The 23,980-nt window shown below is 41.4% G+C and overlaps 1 protein-coding gene across 4 annotated transcripts in view; it reads left to right on the top strand.

The window, feature by feature from the left end:
• The first annotated feature begins 262 nt into the window (after positions 1–262).
• The window catches only part of SPPL2A (signal peptide peptidase like 2A), a 25,765-nt gene continuing 2,047 nt past the window's right edge, over positions 263–23,980 (top strand). The window contains exons 1-16 of one of the 4 annotated variants that reach the window (XM_027888956.1): positions 263–447; positions 3,937–4,056; positions 5,255–5,437; positions 6,069–6,158; positions 9,425–9,558; positions 11,612–11,763; positions 12,440–12,536; positions 13,831–13,932; positions 15,009–15,090; positions 15,396–15,470; positions 16,092–16,148; positions 16,305–16,358; positions 16,789–16,888; positions 17,696–17,773; positions 18,102–18,262; positions 20,380–20,413. In XM_027888956.1, coding sequence (XP_027744757.1) covers positions 394–447; positions 3,937–4,056; positions 5,255–5,437; positions 6,069–6,158; positions 9,425–9,558; positions 11,612–11,763; positions 12,440–12,536; positions 13,831–13,932; positions 15,009–15,090; positions 15,396–15,470; positions 16,092–16,148; positions 16,305–16,358; positions 16,789–16,888; positions 17,696–17,773; positions 18,102–18,262; positions 20,380–20,413 — 1,573 coding nt within the window. In that variant the 5' untranslated portion in view covers positions 263–393. The remainder of the gene's footprint in view (positions 448–3,936; positions 4,057–5,254; positions 5,438–6,068; positions 6,159–9,424; positions 9,559–11,611; positions 11,764–12,439; positions 12,537–13,830; positions 13,933–15,008; positions 15,091–15,395; positions 15,471–16,091; positions 16,149–16,304; positions 16,359–16,788; positions 16,889–17,695; positions 17,774–18,101; positions 18,263–20,379; positions 20,414–23,980) is intronic. The other 3 variants (XM_027888958.1, XM_027888955.1, XM_027888957.1) reach the window with 3 other exon arrangements.

Raw genomic sequence — 23,980 nt, 5'->3', positions numbered from 1 at the left:
CGGCTTTGTGTGCGCTGGGCTGGGGCGAAGCACCCGGCGCGCTTTGTCTGGGGAGACGCGGGGCCAGCCAAGCAGTTCCCTCTCCCTCGTAACGGCCCCGAGGGGCCCCGGGGCTCCCGGCGGTGCCCAAACCCCCTCACCTGCCGCTGCCGGGCGGACACCCCGGCCCGCCGGGAGCCGCAGCCAAGGGAGGCGGTGCGGGCGGGGCGGGGACGCGCAGCCCCAGTGGCCGCCCCAGCGCCGCCCCCGCCCCGCCGGACCCGCCGCGTCCCGGGCCCGGGCCGGGGCCGCCGCACGGAACAGGAAGTGTCGCCGGGAGCCGGGAAGGGCTCAGCGGGGCCGAGCGGAGCCCGAGCCCAGCGAGGCCCCTCCCCGAGCGGCCGGCGGAGGACGATGGGGGCGGCCGGGCTGCTGTGGGCCCTGCTGGGGGCCCTGCTGCTCCCGCCGGTAAGGACGGATGGGGTCGCTCGGAGCTGCCGGCCGAGGGGCTCCCTGTGCCCGCCCGGTGCCCGTTCCCGGGAGCTTCCATCTCCCGGCCCGGGGGCGTTTTGGCTCCGCAGAGCGGCCCGGGGGGTTCTGGCCTCGGTCTGGGCCTCGGGAGAGGCTCCGCGGTTCCCCCGGGCCAGGCCGGCTCCGGTCACGCGCTGGGAGTCGGGATAATAAACCTCCCGGGTGCCTGCGTGGGTAATCCTGTTGTTTCTAGAGGCTTTTAAATTACGGTGCAGGAAAGGGGGGAAGCTCGTGGTGCGTGTACGTGTCCTGTCTTTTGGCTTATCTCCAGTGCCGTTTCGGTTTCGGTGTGGGACATACTCGGAGCTTCCCCCTTTCCACAGGCGGACATTGGAATCTGGCAGGCTGCTTTCTGCCAAAGGGGGTAGTGAAAGGGGGAAGGCACAGACCTCTGTAATCTGCTGAGGCAGTATGAGGGGCATATCTGCATTAAATGCTGCTCCCCTAAATGGTTTTGTTGTTGTTGTTTGGGGTTTTTTTGCTTGCTTTATTTTGACATAGTTTTTATCTTGTTTTGGTAAGATAGGATGCAGAGGACTTCCTGTGTAGGAAGTCACCATTGGATATGCGACAGGTGCACAGCAGAGTCTGCTAATGCTTTGAGAATGCTTGTCGATGAAGTAACTCTGTCTTCTCCCTGTGAGTCGCACACAGTTGTCACTAGTTTTTCTGAAGAGTGGTTTTGCTCCTTAAACCAATGGTTTGCTGCTGTTGACAAGGGAAGGGGCATCTGCCCTCCTGTAAGACTCCAGCCCTGTGTCCTGCCTCTTCCTTTGCTCTACAAATGCAGTTGTAGCAGTGGTGAGCATTGGATCCAGGTCATTCTGCCTCAGGAACAGTATCTGGAGATTAACAGCACAGGGAGTTGGCCCTCGGGAAGGTCATAAGTGTTCAGAGAAGGACCACTGCTGCTCTCTGGGCATGGGTACCTGTTCCTGGAAAGAGGGAAGAAGGGACAGTCTGTGTGTGTCACAAGGCCACTGGCAGAACAACAAAATTATGCTTGTTCTGTTCATGGCTAGTTTTTTCCTATGATTCTCTTTCTTTCTGTGTTGTTACTTGCTATGCACAGAACACCTTCTCCCTGCTCCGTACCTTTGAGTTTCTGTATGTCTTATCTGGATGCTAATTATGATGGTTGTTGTAAATATAGGCTTGGTTTGGTCTCCGTGTCTAGTGGTTCATCTGACTTCCTGTGTTCTGCTTGGTGGAGTTACTGATACCTCCAAAGCTCAGCAGTCAGCCCAAGGTTATATCCCTGCAGTGACAGGACATGGTAGGAAAATTAGAGAGCAAGAGACAGAATGATACTTCTCTGTCAAAGATAAGGAATTATGTAAGAAGCGTTTAAAGGTGCTAAGGGAAGGAAATACAATGAGAGAACTTTTCCTTTCAAAAATAGGAAAGAATTTGTTTGGAGGTGAGGGGCCATTGGGAACTGTCTGAACCTGAAGTGAAAGGAGATGGTGATGCTCCCTTACGTAAGGACATCTGTCATGCCTCTACTCCATGTGAGAACATTTTTATGCTAGAGCAAGTCAGCCTGTGGAAACAGGTTAATCTTTTCAGGACCTGCTTTTGTGGACACACACTTAGTCTTTCTCTTAAGTAACAAAATTGAAAATGTGCTCAGTAAGACATTTTTACTTTGCGTGTATACTGAGAGTAGGATTTGTTCAGTGGCACAGCTGACTGCAAGGCCAGGTGCCCAAACTCGTAGCCCTTGCCTGTTGTGAAAGAAGGACACTGAAGCAATTAGAAAATGAGAGAACTTCAACTGGATGCAACAGGATTTCAGTGGGGATGTTCCAAGTGAGCTCAGCAATGAATACGTGTGGGTACACGTCACGTTCTGGTCCTGCCTCCCTCCACCCCATGAGGATGAATTGTGTTCCCTGATTCATCCCCAGGGAGGGGAAGGTTGCCAAACAAAACAGGCATATCAAATAGGCAAGTAATCACTCCTTCTAGGTAGATTTATGCTTGTGTAGCATTAACAGTTGATTTCCTGGGACCCAGAAGACACTTATTATTCTACTTTGTGAAGCAGAAAAAGCCTTTAATAGATGGAAACATCTGGGGTTTGCACCTGTTGGAAGTCTTTACTGCTTTTAATTTACCATTAGTTTGTATTTTTAGGTGAGTACACTTAAGAGGGAAGATTGATAATTTTTGTGCTGATCGTAAATCACGGAACAATTTCTTTTAGCTGACAGCTGAAGAACTGTTCTGTGTTAAACGGTTAATGTGCTCAGACCCTTTGACACAGTTCTCCCAGCAGATGTTGTGGCCAATATAATGGGTTCCTCTGAAGAAGGTTTTTTGCTATTCAAACCAGGCAGACATAAACCTCTGAAACAATATCGTCACATGCTTTGCTTTTCTCTCCAGTTCACACTTGCTGAAGAATACGGATCTGTGAGCTTGAGGAGAAATGCCTCTGTAGCATTGTTAATGGTTAGCATTGTAAATCTCACGAGTATTTGGGCTTTTCCCCCACACCCACTTCCATTCCAGCTTAATATCTCGGTGTTCTTTTATACAAATCTGGAATTTACAACAGGAGTTAAGTTTATTTATTTTTAATCTAATGATTAGCACTTCTTGCTGTGGAGATCAGTTTCTGTCTCAAGACAAACAGATGAAACAAGTTCATCTCCCAGTTTTCCTAAGGTGACACTTCTTTGAGATACAAGTTATGTTTAATTGTTTTCAGTACTATGCAGCTGTAGCTGCATCTAATCTTTAGTCTGTTCATTTATCCACTTAGGTACCTGACATTTATTAATGCTTAGGGAGAGGCATATATCATAAAATTACCAGAAATTTTAAAATTCAGATGTATTGGTAAATAACAGAAATCATATTATATAAGGGGCTCTAATCTTAAGAAACACCAGAATTTCCTTAACTTCTCAAATTCTTCTTAAAGTACACTAGTTGGTCTCTGTGTCTACAGTTATTTGAGGAAAAATTATTTCAGGAATTGTCATATCACACCTTTATTAGTAGGGGAAGTTCTAGGGTCTGCAAGGAGGGAAAGACTCACCTTTTTTCCATGTACTGTTCTAATTGCTTTCCATGTAAAGTTTTACACTTTTTGGAAGGCACGGGATACAGAATGTGAAATCACTTGCCTGGGTTTCTTGCTGGTATTCTGTTCCTGGTGACATGAGCTGTACATGTCATGAATACATTGTGTTTGCAGAGAGGATGAGGAGCATCAGAGTAACAAGGTCCTTACTGTTTTTCCATCCTGCTCTCAAGCTGCCCATCTCTCATGGAGTCAGTCATTTTGTAAAACAATTAATGGAATAAATTCTTTTTCTCCTAACAGCTCTTTTTCTTCCCATCAGCTTTTTAGAAGCATGTCTGTGTCAGTGGTGTTCTGAGCTCTGTTTAATTCAAACTCCCTGTTTATTGCAGGTGGCTGCAGATGAGGGGATCCTGCACGCCTCTGGGAGCGGGCTGCCCCCTGTGACAAAGGATTACTGCATCATTTACAATTCTAAGTGGACATCTCTTCCAAAAAGCCTGGACAATGCTGTAAGTAGCTTATAGTCACAGTCTCTAAGAACTAGAATGCAGTATGAATTTGGATCAGCTATAACTGATCTTCAAAATTTTGAGTTAAGTGGGTGCTACATTGAATATTTACCATTTTGGGTCCTGCTGTCCCCTCCGTTCACCCCTCATAAAAAAATTATGGGTGAACTCTTCTATGCTTTATAAAAACAGCTTCTAAAACTTACAAAGGGGGTCTCTCTCTGTGCTTAGAACCGGTTTTAAATGTGTTGGTGTTCATTTGATACTGTTAATTTCTTTTCTTCAGGTGTTATCATTATGTCTGTGTTTTATATTTGGGAGTTAAGGTTCTGTTTATTTGTTTACAAAATTGATAAACTTTTGAAGAAGATTTTTTGTGTTGGTTCAACAGTTTGATGTACTGTTTACTTGTCTTCAAAACATGTGGTGTAATAGATTATCTGGAATGCAACATCATGCCTTATTTTCTGAGTGTGTTGGTGTGAGGCAGAAAAAAATGTTCTTTAGGCACTCTTCATATGAATAGGACATACCTCGTGTTCAGGAGTGATCAAGACACTCTGCCTTCCCTTCAGTCATTCATTCACAGAGTAACTCAATATAAAAAAGAGTAAAAATCATTTATCTGCCCCAGACATCTTTGCTGGCCCATTTTATTTAGTCAAGACATCCAGGTGGCTAAAGAAAACTGGCAATAATTCCAAGAGAATTGTCAATGTGAAATTAAACTTTGAAATAAGGATATAATTTTTTAATTACTGTTTTGTAGTAAGTAATACATTATCAGACTCAACAGCTGGTTTTGAACAAACATTATGCTTTGGAACTCTGATTGTATTGTATCCATCAGTGCCCTTTTGGCTTGTGGAGCCTGGAAATATCAAAATGTATATTGGATTCCCCAGAACTACAAGTAGGGGTTTTCCTACATAACCAGTTTCTTATGTTTAGATTACAGGAACAACTGCTGTGAAATTGCACTTAGAAACAGCCCAGTTATTTCAGTTATATGCTGCTCTAAATGTCCCTCAGTATTGCAGGCTTCAGAAACTGCTGCTGTGATTTTATGTTCCTGAATTAATGATTGTGTTCTGCTACACGTCTTTCTGGCAAGCCTCAAGGACCATAGTAATGCACTCGTCTAGGTTAGTTTGTGATATCACATTTCCTAACTTTGTCACGTTTCTTTTCTCTGCAGACTTTCAGGACTCTGGAAAACCTGACTTCCACAGTCCTCTGCAGTTCCTCTGAAGTTCCTTCTGGCATCATGAAGGACAAAGCAGTTGTAGTGATGAGAGGAAACTGCACCTTTTTGGAGAAAGCAAGAATTGCACAAAGTTTGGGTGCTAAAATGCTGTTGATTGCCAGTAAATCCAGGCTGGTAAGTTACAACAGTTTTCTTCTGTGGTGAAAGTGTCTTACCTGTTTGCTCCCATGCAGTGTTGTACAGGGGTAGCTGAGAGAAGCCCAAGAGCAGAGCACTCTGGCTATAGGGGGGATTCCAGCAGGAGTCGTTAACCCTCCCACAGAGCGCTGTGCTGATGGGACTGATGTTCTGAGACTGAGTTACCTCTGTGCAATGCTGGGTTATATCAGCTGCAAGTGTCTACAACCAAATTGTGTTGTTATTCTCTTCCTTGTATCTTCAGTCATGTTTCTGAGTGCAAATACTTGTCTTTATCGTGCCCTAATTTTAGTGCATTCTGAACTCCATGTAATCTTAGGTAATATTGCTTTAGACACGTATGATAAAAATAAGCTTTGAAAATGTAAATCCAGAATTGAAGATAAAGAGGTATTTTGAGATATTTTCCAGATGTGTTGGTAGTACCACCTGTTTTGATTTAAGTACATCAGTCTTCATTAACCTTTAGCAAAGGATGATGAATGAGCTTTTTGTTTTTTACCTTCCTGGAAATACACTGAAATTGAAAGAATAATCTGCTTTTAGTGATATATCCTGCTTCACAAATAACCTCAACATACTTATCACTTTAAACTTTGTCTTTTAGTCTCCTATTTCAGATAACAAGACTGATTCTGAAGATGTGACTCTTCCAGTTGCTCTTATAAGATACAGTGACATAGTAGATATGCAGCTGGTAAGTGACAGAACTTCAGCTTGTTATGGTTTGTATAAACTCAGGTATTCGAACAAATAAATAAAATAATTTCAGGTTAGATACAGATGTCTGCCTAGTTTGGCTGTGCACAGATACTGCTTTCGGTTTCTCAGAAGAGGATGGACATTAAATCATGGAAGTGCTGATCTTCCTAACTCAGGTGAATGAGAGAGAATGATTGATCAGAACACCAAGAATGGGAAATACAATACCTAACTGGAGGTAGGGAAATCTGAGAAGTCTTCCTACTAAAGAAGATAAGCTGTCTTCCAGTACACTTGTGTACAGGTACAGATCCTACCAGACATGGAGAGCTACAGCCTGAGAGGGCTGTTCCTTTAGGAGCTATAACAGCTGAGCTTGTAGCTATGGCACAGTAGCTTTCAGGCAAGCAGCACCTTGTCAGGTTGGAGATTGAGGAGGGTAAAAGGGTTTTTTGTCTTTGTCAGATGAGGAGCTCTCTCTTCAGATGGCATGACAGCATCTGTTACAGAGTGGTTAGGCAGTATAGTTTTAGTTTCTGCTGGTGAGTTCATGGTGGGATGCCAAATGCTTGTCATTAAGATGTGGCAGTTGTGGTATCTCCCTATAAGCAGAGGGAAGTTTGTTTTGGGAAGTATTTGGAGTTTCTTTTTTTTTGATGTTTAATATTAGGATATAGAATATTGCAGAGAGTTTTAAGGAAAACAGTGTATTTTCTTTATTATGGCTTTTTCTGTTCTTATTATATTGTTGCTTTAGTTTTTTTATTTAGTGTTAAATAGTTTTGCTGAGCAGGAGTTGCATTGCACGTGTTTTTCTGTGAGGAGCAGAGGGTAGTTCTAACTTCTGTAGTCTTAGCTTCTTGGGATGACTTTGCAAGCTCACTTTGCCATTTCTGCTCTCAATCTTCAGAGCTGCCATGGGAGGTTGTCTTAGGTAAGTATGCAAACTGAAACTGCCTAGATTTATAGGATTTTTGGTTGTTTACTGTCTGTTCCCATTAAGATTGCTACTTGCTGAGCACTGACAGGACTGAAGGTTTGTGATGACTGATCTCATTCTGCCGTAGCCTTGATAAATACTGTGGATTGGTTCAGGTTGTCCTCTGTCTTCAGATTTGTTCCTTCGAGTCAGAAAAGTGTCATTTGCTTAGTTGAGTGATTTTAAGATGCCTTAGTAACATGAAAGGGAACTAGGGCAAGGTTTGGTCCCTGATTGGTTCTGACTCTTCTGTGCACCACTTTATTGCCCAGTTTTGCTCAGGGTGGTGTCGTGTAGAATCACTTCTGCGTAGCCATAGTAATTCACCAAAGCAACTTTGCTGGTAGATTGGTGTGCCAGTTGATGTCTCATACTGCTGTTGAATCAAAGAGTTCATATTTGTCTTAAAATGAGATCAAAGTGGTGAGAAACACAGCCTAGACTGCAAGTGATCCTTTCCTAGTTCTGATGCAGTTCTTTGCCAAAACCTCCTGTCGTGTCACTGGCAGCTGTTGTTGGGAATGGTATGTGCTGCTTAGGCTGACAGTCATTGTACTCTGCCCACTGCAGTTGTACTTCTGGTCTAACTCTGTTTAAGGCTTCTAACTTTCTCCCTTTATTTAGAAGAGACAGACAGCACCAGTCTGAGGGTAACTAGTTTGTATAAGCATTCTTTTTACTTTTTCTTACAAAGCTTCATCTCTGTGAGTCTTCACCATTTGAGGCAAGTCTGTTTTGTGCCTTGATAGCAATAACAGTGTTACAAATCTAGTCAGCTCTCTTGCAGTTGTTATCTGATGCAATCTGTTTGATTCTAGTGCTCCCTGTGGAGGAAGTTGAGACTTTGCAAGTTTTTAGTGAAGGGAAGAACAATATAGGAGCAAAAGGAAACAATTACTTTCGATTCTAATGTGAATTATACTTTGCAAGATCTATGAAACTTAAAGGGAGAACTGGATTAAGATATGTTGGAATTTATTACTAAAATTGTATAAGCCTATAGGTTTCTTGAGGGGGTTGGCTCTTTTTAGGTCTGTTTTTTTTTTTTTTTTTAATTTTTTTAGATAGAGGATGCTGTAATTTGAATGGGTCTTTTTTTCTCTTTAATGTTATGTTCCACTTCATACAACTGCAATGTTTCACTAGAATTTAATTTTATTCCTTGTTTTCTGAACTTCCATGACTTCAGGCAAAAGAGTGATTCTGACCTTTTTAGCCTGTAGGAAGGTTATTGTCTGTAATTAGGTAACTCAGATGCTGAAATGAATCAACTTTCTTCCCATGTGGCCACTGTATTCCACTGCACTGCTGGGCTTCCCATTCAATCTCTCTACTGCCAGTTTGATCTTCCTGTAGCCAAACCTGCCTGGCATGTTCTTCTGCTCTCCTGCTTTTATCTCCCGTGCAGACTGTAAACATATCAGGGTTTTCTGCAGCATCTCTGAAGTCTGTTCTCACTGCACAATTACTTTAGATGTCTTGACTTACTTTGACTGCAGCAGAAAGCCTGTCTTCCCTCCCACCTTCCATTTCCTGTCAAATTATCATCCTTTCTTTGCTTCTGAAATCTCACCTCAGTCAAATGGAAGATCTTGGTTTTGCTTTCAAGATTTTTATAGGATTCAGTACCAGTTACATCTCAGCGTTCCCTTCCATTTTCTTCAGTGTCTTTCAGGTGGTTGTTTTATTTACTTAGGTCTTAAATTTTACAAGTGATGTGAAATTGCTTTCTTTTCTTTTGAATCCATCCCAAATCTTATTTGTGTAAAGCTGTTAGTAAATAACTTTCTGCCACCTTGATTTTTCTCCGTGTTCTATCTGAAGCATCATTATCTGTATCTGAACTCTGAGGTTTGTAGTTTCAAGAGGTAGATCTGTGCCGATATCTTAGTGGACCTGTGAGTTTGTATTTCAAGTTGATTGCCTTAGATATGCTTTCCTGCAGAGCAGACACCTTTGGTAGTACCTGGTATATTTGGGCTAGAGGCACAACTTCTGGGAATTTTGGAAAGAATGCAAAGAAGTACCATTTTCTCTTGTGGTCCCCCTGTGTTTCCACACCAGTAGTAATAGGGTTGTTTCCAAACCTGACCATCCTGAAAGGTAGCATGGAAAGCCTTGCTTCTTGGCAAATATATGGGATGTTTTGTGCACTAAGTTGAAAACTTCCTCTCAGCATTGTATCGATCAAGAGCAGGAAATCCTGGTGTACATCTTGATGGAAAATAAGCCCTATAATTTCTTTGTTCTCCTTATGAACCAACTTGTGGGTTATTTTTCAGACACTTGGAAATGAAGTTAATGTGACTCTGTATTCACCACCTTTACCAGAGTTTGATTACAGCATGGTTGTCATCTTCCTGATTGCTGTGTCTACAGTGGCACTGGGAGGCTACTGGAGCGGAGTAGCAGAACTGTAAGTTTGTGAAATGGAGCTGCTTAAATTACATGGACTGCAAAGTGTGTGGAAACTGTCACTGTGATCAGTGAGAAATTATTTTGCTTTATGTAGGTAGTTAGAAAATTAGAAGATCCAAGCGCAATTAGCTGCTTTGCCATGAAATTTTTGAGCGCTGCAACCTCTGAAAAACCATCACAGATTGTTGAGGAGCCTTGAGTAAAAGTCCCTGAGGGATAAGACAGCTCTTGGGAGGAGGAATGAGTTAACATTTCGATGAATTACTACTCTGTGACTGGCATCAGTATCCACAACAGAAATTAGATATTTTCATTACACCTTTCACAAGTCCAGTGATCCAAGAGGTACTTCTGTAGTTGTATGCAGTGTCTGCACTGGCAGGGGTCTGCACAACTGCTCCAGCCCAGCTGTCTGTGCAGCGCTCCTGTCACGAGGAACATGGGAAATGTGGTTTGGCTGAGTCTGGAGGGCTCCAGATAAAGTCCAGCCTGGCTTATCTGCTTCAGCTTTGTGTGTTATCTGGAGGAGCAGCAGAGCTGGGGCAGCAGCAGGTCTAGGACTAGGCAAGGGCAAGGAGGCAGCGGCAGTCCTTGTGCAGGGAACAGGAGGAAATGCAGAATGTGGCAAAGGCAGAGACACAAGGTAGCAGGGGTTTGTGCACTGTGCTGGGTGTGCAGCTGTAAGTGATGCACAGAGCTGGGTTTAGTCTGGGGTTGGCTGGCTCTGGCTGGCCTTTGAGGCCAGGGCATTGTGCTGCAGTGTTCTTGGGTGCCTGTGCATGCTGAATAGGCCAGTGTGTGCTGCTGCCTTCCATGTCTCAGTGGTGTTCTGGTGCTTTGGTCCCCAGAACAACAGGGAGAGGATTGTATGTGATAACAACAGCTTCCTCTTTCCCACTAGTTATGCAAATCTAGTGATTTTAAAGAGATTAAAGAAGTAGAAAGAGGGGAGGTGTGCATGTTTCTTTTTTTAAAGGTTGCATCTGATTATGCTTCTTTTTCACCCTGCCGTGCTACAGGGTGTGGCTGCACTGACTGCTAAAATAACAAAATATGATGCTGTCTGCCATATTGAAAAATACCTAGATGTAATTTATTAAACTTGTGAAAGTGCTCTTTCATAAATCTAGGGTGAGCTTTTTTTTTTTTTTAAAGTTGCTTATTCAAAGCATGTCTTCTGAGAAGGTGATTCATCTAACAAAGTGCCTTGCTCCTGTGGGTTTTTCTCTTTTGAAGGTAGCTGTTTGTGCTGAATTCAGCGTTTTGTAGTAGGCCCTGGGATTCATCAGGAACATGTTATCTGATGGGCAAGTTGCACTGGTGTCTGTGCTAAAGAGTAGAAGGGCTATCTGCTCAAAGAACAAACACAGCAATTTAAGTCTCCTTATTTTGCATGGTGAGGTATAAATATGAAGTATGTATGTACAGAAATTTTACTCCTAGTGAAAGTTCCCAATTACACCCCCCTGTCTTTCACTTACTCTGTAATTATAAGGTGTAAGGGTAAAAGAACTGGTACTTAGGCAGCTTCATTCTGCTAACATGAGTGGGTTTTACAGACACTTAATGTCTAATGGAGGTTTTGAGGTGCAATACCCATGATTTTGATTTATTGTAGATGTATTTATCAAATTGTCTACATTTAGCCCGAGAAATTTTGTAGTCAGAGGTGATGCCCTAGTAGAGCTGAGTGTGTGCATCCTGAAAAGGAGTTTAGGAGTATTGAACTACTTTTCTTCCCACAGATCAGGGTTTTGGTTGGGGTGTGCTTCTAAAGTTGGAAATCATCACACAGCTGGAAAGGAGCGCAGTTAAGAGTCTTTTCCTTGTGATCTATGCAAGGTTGGAAGTGCATGTCTTCATTAAAAATGGAGAGAAACTCAAACAGCAAGCATACCATTTTTCTGTGGCTTTAAGTCTAATATTAATTTGAAGGATTAAACTGGAACATTATCAGTCTAAATGCTCTACAACCAACAATTATGGTCATAGTAAAAGATTTTCATAATCTGCCATTTAAGGTAAATGTGTTTGTCATTTTCTTAAAACAGGGAGAATCTGAAAGCCATTGCGAGTCCAGGGGAGAGAGAAACCAGACGGAAGAAGGAGGAAAATGTTACCTTCACCCCTCTAACAGTTATCTTCTTTGTGGCCATCTGTTGTGTCATGCTGGTCTTACTTTATTTCTTCTACAAGTGGTTAGGTAAGAAACAATTTCTAAACTGGAATGAATGTATTTTTTTAAATTGTTCTCTGTGAGTTAGGGGTTAAAAAGATGCAATTGCTATTTAAAGGAGGGAAACTTTCTTCAGCTGTCTTACAGAGACTGTCTTGACAGTGCTTATTTTGAATGACGTGATGTGGAGGAGAGGTGATTACCAATGAGTAAAAAAAACAAAACTATGTGATTTAGGTCAACATTCTTGGGAGGATGGCAGTGACAACCTATTAGTGTTTAGAGCTTGCTTGGTGAGAATGTTTTTTAGTAGCTGGGGTTTGGGGTTTGGTTTTAGAGTTTTGCAGTGAAGATCTGCCTAGAAAGCAATTCTGATACCTCTAAGTCAAGTTTTTGTTTGATGAGAACTTCGTCATGGCAGAGACCCTCAGAACTGAGCACTTTGTCATAGTCTGCAGTGAGTGTATCAAGCACTGCTGTAACTGTTAACAGTTGAGATCATGAAATCAGAATCCTCAAGGTTGGAAGAGACGTTCCAATGATCCAGTCCAGCGATCCCCCCAACAGTACCACTGTAATCCCTAAACCATATCACCCAGCCCCAGACACCTCCTGAACACAAAATATCAAATGTATGTTGTTGTGTTTGATTCCTGTTTGTAATTTTTTGTCATTGATTCCCGTCTTCATTCTTTTTATTTAGTGTATGTTATAATATCAGTCTTCTGCTTGGCCTCTGCCATGAGTCTGTACAACTGTCTGGCAGCACTAGTAGGAGAAATCCCATTTGGGCAGTGCAGGTATTGTACACCTTCAGTTATTGTAAGTGTAAGGTTTCCTTTGGTATCTTCTGGTTGCTACTCAATGCAGCATGAAAATACGAGTTTGACAAAGTATTTCCTCTATGCTTTAGTGTGTGGGATAGTTACAAAAGAAAATGTCAAGCTCCTTTAATAGATATTAAAGGTATCTGTAATGTAATCAACAGTTAAAATAGTTGTGGGAGACTTTCTTCTTTACCTTCATTGGCAGGCATTGCTGTAGTCAAATTTGAAAGGCCCTGCTTGGCTGTGTGAGCTGTTTTACAAAGTTCTGATTGCCTGTCGTGCTCACTTTGTTCATCAAGAAACTCTGTAGGGGGTGGATCCTGCACATTTGATGCTGTTTTGAGCACCTACTACAGTATAGGCAACAAAGGGTTTTTTCGCTTATATTACTCTATACTTGAAATGCCAGATATTAACTTTGTTGCAAAGGCAATGCGTTGCTTGTGTTGGAAGGCAGCAGTTACAGTCCTGACTTGGGTGGTGTGTTGTCAGTGCACAGACAGCCTCTTCTTACTCTGGCTTAAATATCCTGCAGGTATTAGTGAGTATGAGAGTGTCCCTGTTTTACTCCCTTGTATTTTCACTTCAAAAATCCCGAATGTTTAATGCAACAAATGGTTCTTTTTCCCCAAAAGAACAATGTTTATGAACTTGGAATCGTGTGATTCAGTTTGCGCGTTCCTTAGTGCAGGATATTTGTGCCAGGTGATCCAGTAGCCCATCAAAGGTAGAGATCAGGTAAAAAGGCAGCAGGTTTTGTATAAGCTGCAGGACAGGCATTACTTCTATGGGTTAGTATCAGTTCAAGAACTGTCCCAGAAAACTGGTGGTGGAAACAGATATTGGCTCACAATTTTGCCATACATAGTTACCCCGTTTTTAATCCTATATTATGTGTCCTAAAATTGATTTTGCTCACCACCACCCTTTTGTGCAATCATGACATAGCTGTCCCTCACTGACATAGTTCAGTTAACTGACAGAAATGGATTAAACAAACTCAACCTGCTTGCTGCCTTCCCTGGATGTGTTTGCTAAAATGAGGACCATCAAAGCCCCACTTGGCTGGTTTTTAGTGTAGTCTAGTCCAGAAAAGGATCGGTACTGCAGTTGCAAGAATAATGTCACCTGAGTCTGGACAGAACAGCTGGGCAAAAGAGAAGCTTTTGGGATGAGAACACCTGGTCAGCCTAAGGATCTGTGATAGCACAGGCATGTGTCTTGGCTGTTGCAGGGTTTCTCTTTTAATTTAATTATTTTCTTTTAGGATTACGTGTTGTAACAAAACCATTGAAGTGAGGCTCATTTTTCTGGCTGTGTTCTGCACAGCAGCAGCTGTTGTCTGGGCAGTGTTTCGAAATGAAGACAGGTAAGTGGTGCATTCTGACTTCAGAGTAATATGAAGAATTGGCATTAATGAACTTCCCATCCTACCACTAATCCTGGAGTGTAGCATCCTTCTAAACTCTAGTGCCAATTTCAAAAAAGTCATGAAAATATTTATGAAGCTTAACAAGCCTGGGAGTAATAGAGAACAAAGCTATGCAAATGAACTGTGTGGTAATTTGAAGTTACAAAAAAAAAAAAACTAGGAAGATGAGGAAGAACTAGCTTGATTGCTAAGGGTTGCCACAGAAGGAAAAGGTGCAGAAGAGCACAGGGACCTGAGGCCTGTGCTTCCTGTGGGCCTGTGGAAGTGCAGAACCACAAGTACACAAACACTGTAGTACATCTCAAGTGGCTTCTTAAACCAGATGCTCAGCAGGGCTCCCAGTCAAGAGAGCAGTCAGACAAGGGAACACCAAGGCCCTCTTTATAGCCCATGTTCAACTCATTTTGTCTTTGGAACATTGATGAAGACTGTCAGGGTTCCAAGCCCCACACAGCTGCTGGCTTACACGAGCCCTGGTGGAATGGGGGAGAGAATCAGAAGGGTAAAAGTGAGAAAACTCATGGGTTGAGATAAAGACAGTTTATTAGGCAGTAGTTAAATCAGAAGCTCCACATGCAAGCAGAGGAAAACAAGGAATTCATTCACCACTTCCCATGGGCAGACAGCTGTCTGCCATGCCCAGGAAAGCAGGGCTCCTTCATGCATTACAGTGACATGGGAAGGCAAATGCCACCACTCTGAACATCACCCCCTTCCTTCTGCTTCCACCAGTCTTATATGCCCAGCATGACACCTCATGGTCTGGGATATCCTTTGGGCCAGCTGGGCCCCACCTGTCCTGGCTGTGTCCCCTCCCAACTGCTTGTGCACCCCCAGCCTCCTCAGGGGTGGGGTGGAGTGGGGTGAGGAGCAGAAAAGGCCTTGGCTCTGTGTAAGCACTGCTTGACCACCTCCAGCATCCCTGAGCTATCAGCACTGCTTCCAGCACAAATCCAAAACGTGACCCATACCACCTACTGTAACAACCTGTAAAAATGTATTTTTATTTTTAGGTGGGCTTGGATTTTGCAAGATATTTTGGGAGTTGCCTTCTGCCTAAACTTCATTAAAACACTGAAAATGCCCAACTTTAAGGTACTGTAAGTTGCTTACCTTAACATAGTATTCTACTGCCATGGATCTGGATGTTTATTGTCAGGAAATAGATTTTCAACACTCAAAAAATCTATATTAAAAAATGCAATCTTTACAATTTTTAATAACTATTAAAAGAAACTAACCCTATTCTAAATGTTAAGCCAGATTAAAAAGCATGGCATGGGGTGGTTTTGGATTGGGTTGGTTTGGTTTTCACATAGTGGCACAGTAATGGTCCCAGAATCCAGCTATCTTATCCTTGAAAACCCACAGTAATATTTTCTTCTCTTTTTTCTTGCCAGTCCTGTGTAATACTTCTAGGCCTTCTCCTTCTATATGATGTGTTTTTTGTCTTCATAACACCATTTATCACGAAGGTATGTCTGTGAATTTGTCTTAACAAAAATATCTGGTTACTGGGGAAGTGCTCTTGTCCAACAGCTCAGTGTTTTCAGAATTCTCAAGAAGGAAAAGCTGACTTTCTTTCCTTTTTTACCCATTTAAGACAAAAATGGCCTAAATTTTTATGGTAATTACGTGGCCAAAAGTAAACTGTCCCCAGTTGAGAGACAGTGTGATGATGAGAAATAACTGCCCTCCAGTTTTTTTCCTTGTTTTGCTTTAAACACCTGTATATTGGAACATGCTCTAGTATTTTCTGCCATGCTCACTTGCAGTGTAGTATGAGCTCTGTGCAAGCATCACCTGGTCTTGTTTTGAAGCAGAAAAGCTCATGGCAGAAAAGGCTGACACATTTTTATCTAAACTTCCAGCTACATCTAGTGGACTTGTTGTCTGGGGTTTTCTTTAACAGTAGTTTTAGGCTGGACTGCATGATTTTTTTGGTACAGTACTGTACAATACTTGAGCATTGGCTTTGATGTTCAGGATTTTTCCAATCCTGAATTGTAGGTGGAGGCACAAGCAGTCTTTGTAAATGTATTATGAAAATTCTGATGAATTAAACCACTAACTTGGAAAAAACCCTGTAATTTCAGAATGGGGCAAGTATAATGGTTGAAGTTGCAGCTGGTCCCTTTGGAAACAGTGAAAAGGTATGAAAAGTCACTTTAACACCTGCGGCATAAAAATACTGACTCTGCATAGCTAATTCATAGTGCGCTTTTTGGCATAACTTTCTCACAAAATACAGCAGCTTCTGCTATTTTCTTATAAGTATTAAATTCCTGTTGACTTGGGTTTGATCCTAGAGTGATGGAAACTTGGTGGAAGTCCCTACTGAACGCTCAGCTCCCCATGAGAAAGTAAGGATTGTATTTCAGATACTGGATTTTTAAATTATTCCCTCTGAAAAGACTACTCTTTTGGGGAAAACCTGACTGTCCAAATTTCTCTTCAGGGCCTGGATATCATTGATCAGTATTCTATAGTTAGGTTAATAATCCAGATTTGTTACTCCCGTTACATGGTTAAATATTGTTTTAACTTTTTTTTTTTTTGGTGTGGATATATTATTTGTAAATCTGAAATTCCAGCTTACCTGTTGCCTTAAGCTTTATCTACTTTCTATGTTGGTTTCTGGTTTTTACTTTAGGTTCGACCTATTTTAAAGTTCTGCATTAACACTAAATTAATTATATTTAAACTGTTTATTAAATTAAGCAACCAAAAAAATCCCAAACACCAGGATGCTTTAGATGAGATTTATATAGCTTCTGAAATAATGTTTTCCAGTTACCTGTGGTTATTAGAGTGCCTAGACTTGAACACTCTGCATCGACACTGTGTGACTTGCCGTTTTCCTTGTTGGGTTTTGGAGACATTATTGTCCCAGGTGAGCAAAGGTTTTGGTAATTGTAACTTAAAATTAAATATTTTGAGTTTGATTCTCAACTGACTTAGAATAGAGCTTATTCCCAGAGTAATTACTGAATCAAATGCAGCAGTTTGCCTTGATCTGTCAGTGCAGAATACAAAGGCCACAGTAGCAGAAACTTGGTGTGTTACAGAACACGTCAGTTGTGACAGGTTTTTTCTACTGCACTGGATTGTGTAAATACAGTTGTCAGTATTAACTACATTTCATCAAAATCTCACAGAGAATAGCTATTCTGTGACTTCATGGGTTTTTGGATCTAAGACTACATAATTAGAGGTGAGGTAACAGAAAAGGTATTGCCAAATTTTTCCATCTTTGTCAGAAGAGCTGAATTTTACCATAGTTGGAATGTTGAGCAAATTACTTAAGTCAAGCATGTGCAGGCAAAATTGCTAAATATTAAGAGTAAACATTAGAACCTCTTGAAGAGAAGTATTAAAAATAGGTTGTGACTCCTCTGTGTTAGAAAACTGAAAATAGCACAATGTAATTAGCTCTCTTAAAAAACCAAAACCTTTTAATATTGAGCTCGCTTGGCTCTTGTTTCCGTTATGGTTTTGAATTCTTAGGCTTACCGTAGGATTTCCTAAACTGGTTCATGGCTTTCCAGAAATAAATGCAAAGAAGATAACATACAGTACTGAGAATTCTTACTATACATTTTTTTTATGCTGCTTTCATTTGGAAGATTGAGGAGAAAAAAATTCATGGCCAAACATTTCATTAATCCTTTTCCTTTTTTAATTTTTCTTTTCCTTCAAGGGCTTCTGGTTGCCTATTGTCGAAGATTTGATGTTCAAACAAGTTCATCTTCTGTATATTACATTTCCTGCACAATAGGTAATCATGATATTTCAGTATTGCTGGTCTTCATAGTAGCTTTTTTTAAAGGTCAGAACTAGATAGTTTTCTTCAGGTAAAGGTTCAGTGTTGTCAAGAATCTCTTTATAAACTCTTTTTACTGTGCCTGCCCATATTTAAGGTGACTGTTCTTTAAGGTAGCCAGTTGCTTTGAGAAATCTTGCAAATACTGAGCAACCAATTGTCTGTCTTCAGTTATATTAACAAGGAAGGTACTGCTTAAAAAAAAAAATTAATTCTGGTTTATCTGACTTAATCTAAGAATTGTCCTGTTCTTGATTGTGTCTGTATAAATATCTTTTTTTAGCTTATGCTGTTGGTATGGTGCTGACTTTCGTTGTTCTGGCATTAATGAAGATGGGACAACCTGCACTTCTCTATCTGGTACCATGTACACTCATCACCAGCTCACTCGTTGCCTGGAGACGCAAAGAGATGAAGAAGTTTTGGAAAGGAAGCAGTTACCAGGTAGGCCCTGGGTTAATTCCATTGAGTGTGTATTTCTCTGAGCACTTGGTAATATATCACCTGCAGTCCTGTTTTTGCTGGTCTTCCTGTGATCTTTTGGAACTAATAAGGAAAAGTAGTTTTTACTCTTAGAAAATCTTAGCCTAGGAGTTGACATGGAGAACAAAGCTTAAGGGAGATGAAATAACTGAGTCAGTACTTAGGGAGGAAAAGTGGTTTTTTAAATTTTCTTCGCAATCTGTTCTCGTATTTTGACGTTCCTCATTGATCATCTTAATGTGCTGTGACATGAACCACTGAACTAAGCATGCAGACTCCAATCTGCACCAGTCCTGTGTTAGAGACAGTTCCAAAAAGGTTGGTGATCAACTAGAATTTTAGCGACTTCCCACGCATCACTGCTGTCCTGCATTGTCAGGATTGTACGGAGCACTCAGCAACAAACAGCTGGGTGGTTATAGAAGTGTTTGCTGTCACAGCACACACTCTGGGCACACTGCCTTGGGCATTCTGCATTTCCCCCTGGGTTATGTCTGGCACTGCCCAGGAATTGAGTACCCTCAAAATCCCACTTGCTGTCTGGTGCCACGTGCTCATTTCCCCACTGGCACTCGCTGTAGTAGCCGAGGGTGCCAGTAGCCCTTGTGAGCTGGCACTGATCATAAGACACACCAATCTCAGATTACTCTACATTTTGCTTGAGACCTGCAGTCCAATATTGTTTGAATTCAGACACTGTTACCTGTGTCCAGGCCGTGTTGAACTCTGAGATTGGGTAGTCTCTTGTGGGGGGAGGTGGGTGTCAGGTTGATGGAAAGGAGCAGCTCCTGCTCCTTGTGGGTTGCAAGACTGAAGTGGGTTAGTGAAAGTCAAGGGTAATTCTTGTAAATGTAAAACTGCAGGCAGGCAGCTCCTATAGTACTCCAGCTAAACACTGCAACTGAACCTTTTGTTCATCCAACTAATATTGTACACCTGCTTCAGCTGGAGGTTGGCTAGGTGTGAAATTACTCAGGAGATTTTCAGCTTTAACTAAATACCCTGTCTTTTTGTCTGCAAAAGCAACTTTTGTCCTTTCAGAGGTCCAGTGAATAGAAATATTCCTCTGTTGGTCAGAATGAATTTAGCTTACCGGGCATTTATATATAAATCAGTGACTGTTTGCTATTCTAAAATGAACAGCATCACATATATGAAGCCCAGTAGCTCTGGGTTTGTTGGGGGCAAAACACTTTGCAATTTATTTTCTTCACTTGAGTTCTGAGTAAGATTGGCCTAAGTAAATTTGGCAGCTCTCCTTAGCGACAAAAATTTCTTGTACTTCTTGTAGCAAAACTCATACTTGAAAGAATTATGTTGCCATAGTAGTTATTTTGTGTCCTTTCAACTGGTTTCTTGAAGGATTATAACTACTCTGAACTTCAGCTTGTTTTGAGGTCAGATGACTTCATTTCTAGCATGATTTAAAATGTTGATTTCAACCCCCACTCCACCATCTCTGAGTAGACTTGTCTGTGATTGAGCACCTCTGTGTAACTTTAATAACTCCTATTTTTCTATAACTTTCTGAAGAATATTTTTATATTAATTTTTCTTCCCAGAGGGTGTTATTCAAGTTGCACCCTGGAAATGCTGCGGTGTTGATCTTTTCATCTGATGTTCTCCTCACCTAAAGCTGTATTTTGCACTGTCTTTACTGCACTTGCAAACAAACATACCAAAAATCCAAACAGACAAACAGAACCTTAGACCACCCCAACCCACACAGGCCCGGGCTTGAAATGTCCAGTTCTCAGTGCTCAGTCTGAGGAGGAAAGAGAGAGACAGGTGTCAGAAGACTTTTTTTGCTACAACTGTGGTGATTTTGACTTGGGCAGAGATGCCCCTTTGACAAGGGTGGCCAGACTTGAGTAAAGGTTTGCTTTGTCCTCATGGGAACACAGAAACCTTGCACAGTTGTTAGAACAAAGTGTCCTAAGAATAGAAGAGCATGTGCAGTGCATCAGGTGATTAAACTTCATAATAGTTCATTAGTTAGCTTTTTTGAGTTTTGGGTTTTTCTGATTTTTGTTGGGTTTGTTGTATATGGTTTTAATAATTGAATGAATTTTATTTAGGTATCGGACTCGTCCAGGACGCCTTTGCTACAAGGTGTGATTATGGTCTTCTTTTAATGCAACTTTCTTAGTCATCCTGTGGTTTCTTTTTCCTTTTTTTTGCTCTGCTTCCTCCTTTCAGTCTTTCCTGCAACTACTTTTTAATTTCTCTGCATAGCTCAATATAAGGGGGTATAGAAGACAAGATATAAATCTGTATTCACGCTTGGGTGTTTTGGGTTTTTTGTTTTTTAAAAGGAATACAGGAAAACATAACTAAGTACCAACAGAGCCATGATTCCTAAGCCTGAAGGCAGGTTTAATAAACTTCTCTACTCTCTAACTTTCCAAGTCCTTGGGAGTGTCTTCAAATTTTTACAGTTGGTGGTAGTTTCTCTTCTGTTGCCTGTGTTGAAGCCCTTCACCTGATTTTTCTGTGTCGGTGCATTGACACGAAAACCTGCTTAGTGCTAAACAAAAATTGTCTTCTGTTATAATGTTGAGCGTGTTAAATTTACCTTTAGCAATTGTGTGTACTGTCCCTCTGTCACCTTAACTGCTGCCCAGTGTCCTTTCCCCCATGCTGCCTTCTCTGCTTGCAGTGGGAGCCAGGACTCAGAGCAGCTTTTGTGCTCTTGCTGCTGCACAGCGTCTGCACTGCAGCGAGGTTTGACCTTTCTTGGCTGTAGCTCATGACTGCTAACACTGATGGTATTTATTTTCACTGTCCACACAGCTGGGAGAGAGCAGTGCAAGCTTTCAAATTTCAGCTTCATGTGGAATTTAAATATAATCTTGAATTATAGTTGCTGGTCTGGAGTTATACATCTATTTATAAAGCGTAGGGTGTCTGCTCTGTATACTGAAGACAATTTGAGGTGGTGAACTCTGCCTGACTGTGTCTTAAATTCTCAATTAAAAAGTACTTCTCACTAGCTTTTTTCTTCTAATAAGGAGTACTTTAACAATTTAGGTTTCATTAAAAAGCCTTAATGATAAAGAAATTAGATATAAATGGAAGATGATATTAGGAAGTGGGAGGGGTTGAGTGCAAATTAAAAGCAGATGGTGAGACTGTATTTTTATAACTTAAAACTCTTCTGTCCTGCTCTGTGCACTCTTGGATAGGTTTGTTAAAACCAGTTTTTCAGTTTCTGCTTTATACGTATGACAAATACTTGCCTCCTCAAGATAGCTCTGAGGTCCCATAATTCGTAGCTGAGATCATTTCTGTTTCTGCGTAATGATGCAGTCTGAAATTCTAGTTATGCTCTGTGTGGCTTTTTTATGGAGTAGTCTTGAGCTGTAATGAATTGCTGCACAGGAAAACATTTTAACTACTCACTGAAGCACGGGGATTTCTTGGGAGAGTAATGTACTGACTTTCCTGCCACCTGAATAGGCAGTATTGCTGCTATGAAGTGTACAATAAAGGGTTTTGTAGGTTTTCTGGAGTGCTTATACTCCTCATGTATGCCTGCATGATAAACTAATTTCATACTCATTTTCCAGTTACTGATTTAATTTTAAAATACTGGTTTTTTAGTAGTAACATGAAAAATCTAGTGGACTAATGCAACTTTGAAATCTTCTACATAGGACAGTCTTGCAACTTTTAAGAGTTAGTCAGTTTTAACTACTCAGCACTTCTTATCTCTGTTTGAAGTAATAAATCAGCAGATTTGGCATTGGCAAGTTACACAGCAAGCACCTGCAGTTTAGTACCATCATTTTTAGAATCACACTTTTAGAAACTCACAAATTCATCATAACTGTGAGTTGTTAAGAATTCTGTGAATGCAACATCATCCAAGTCAATCTTGCAGGCAAGTGTGTCTTAGGTACTGTGTGCTTTTACAGGGAGGAGCTGGTATTGCCATTCCTAGTTAGGCTCTGTTTGATTGGGGTTTTTTGGGGTGAGTTTGGTGGTTTTAGTTTTTAATAGTTCACCATGCTGGGGGATAGGTTAAACATAAATGCATTTCAGTTACAAAGCTGCCTTAACACCTCGCCCTAAAGAACTGTCAGGAATTCAGGTGTGGGAGCAAAGCTTCTAAATCTCTTCCACTTGGAAAATGTTCCTCAGCTCCCCACAATGTCAGATTGCTTTGACTCTTTTAAGGCTTAAAACAACAACTTTGTCCAGGACTGTATCAAGGTGCCTTCATCTGCTGGTTGTCACAAAGATTCCTGCAGCTTCTGCTGAGGCCTTGAGGATGGAGTTGTCCTGAGAGAATCTACAACAGATACATGTGTGGGAAAAGCTGCTTAATGCGATCTCAGACTTTTGGAGAGGCACCTGTTGTCCCCAGCGTCACATTGTGGGCTCTCCTTCAATGTGCAAGAGAGATTAGAAATGGGGTGGGGTGGCTTTTTTAGCCTTGTAACATTTATGTAAAAAGAAAACAAAAAAAAAAAAATCCCACCAAAACATCCTTGATGCTTTACTAGGCATTTTAAAGGGGTTTTTTTCAGGTTTTTAAAAGTTAACATAAATATCTGATTATTAAGATGAGAATTTAAAATTTAAATTTTGTACAAAAAAGTACATTTTTTGCTACTTCCAGTGTTGTAGGATTAAGAAAAGAATCTTTGACTATGGAATACACTGAATTGTTGCAAATAGTGGTAACTCTGAATTCTAGAAGCATCTTGTCTATGCTTACCAAAATTCCCTTCTCTCTGCCAGCTGTTAGATGATCTTCCCTGGGATGAGGGAGGATACATGGCATGACTTGATGTAATATGGTACTGTGGGGGGAGGTTGTTCTTGTTTTTTCCTGGAAACAAATACTTCAGTCCTCATCCAAAGGGATGGTTTGAGTTCTGTAATTGTAGGGAGTGTATTGCTTTGGGTGACTTTTGATGTGGATTTTTGATTACAGTGCAGGGGGAAAAGTCTGGATATATTGAAATGAGTGCAGGATTGTCATTGTCCCAGGAGCTGGATGTTCGCTGCTGGACTGAGCGTGTGCTGGTTGCTGTAACTCAGTTCTTGTGTCTGTTGGCAAGATTGGTGCCTGCCTTAATTCTTATTGTCTTAATTCTGACACATGAAGAGAGGGTTGTGAAAGACCTTTTCTTGTCTGAGTCAAATTGATATTGTGCCACTGAGCTCTCCTGAGCATCCCCCAAATCCCACTGACTTGTTTTTCGGAACTGCCAGCTTACTGCACAGCATGTTGGTGTGGCTGGGTGAGAAACAGCTTGTTTAAGCAAACCTACTTTTGATAAGGTATATTTGTGTGCCTTTTTTCTGTTGGCATAAAAGAAGGAATGGCACAGAGATGGGTCACAGCTGGAGCAGGAGAGGGAAGTTAATGGAACTCCAGTCTCTTTGCCCTGTACATGGAATTATAGCACACTAAAATGTGCACAGCACAGCAGCGTCAGAGCCTGCCTTTGTGTTGCCAAGGATTCTCCAGTGGGTGCTCGTAAACAAGGAAACTATTGTGTGGAAATCTGCCCAGCCTAGATCAGAACCCACACAGTGAGCAGCTGTTTCACAGAAAGACAGGAAGGATTTTCACTCCTGGGCTGGTTGTGCCACTATGGCAGAAGGTCCATGTGGTTTTCTACCTTTGATGCTGAACACACTATCCCTCGTCCTAATAATCCTGCC

Source organism: Empidonax traillii, unplaced genomic scaffold, assembly GCF_003031625.1.
Source record: "Empidonax traillii isolate 1590-97213 ecotype Southwest subspecies unplaced genomic scaffold, ASM303162v1 scaffold248:size1534464, whole genome shotgun sequence".
Classification (NCBI taxonomy): Eukaryota; Metazoa; Chordata; class Aves; order Passeriformes; family Tyrannidae; genus Empidonax; species Empidonax traillii.
Note: the sequence above shows the minus strand (reverse complement) of the source record. Positions and strands in the feature narration are given on the sequence as shown.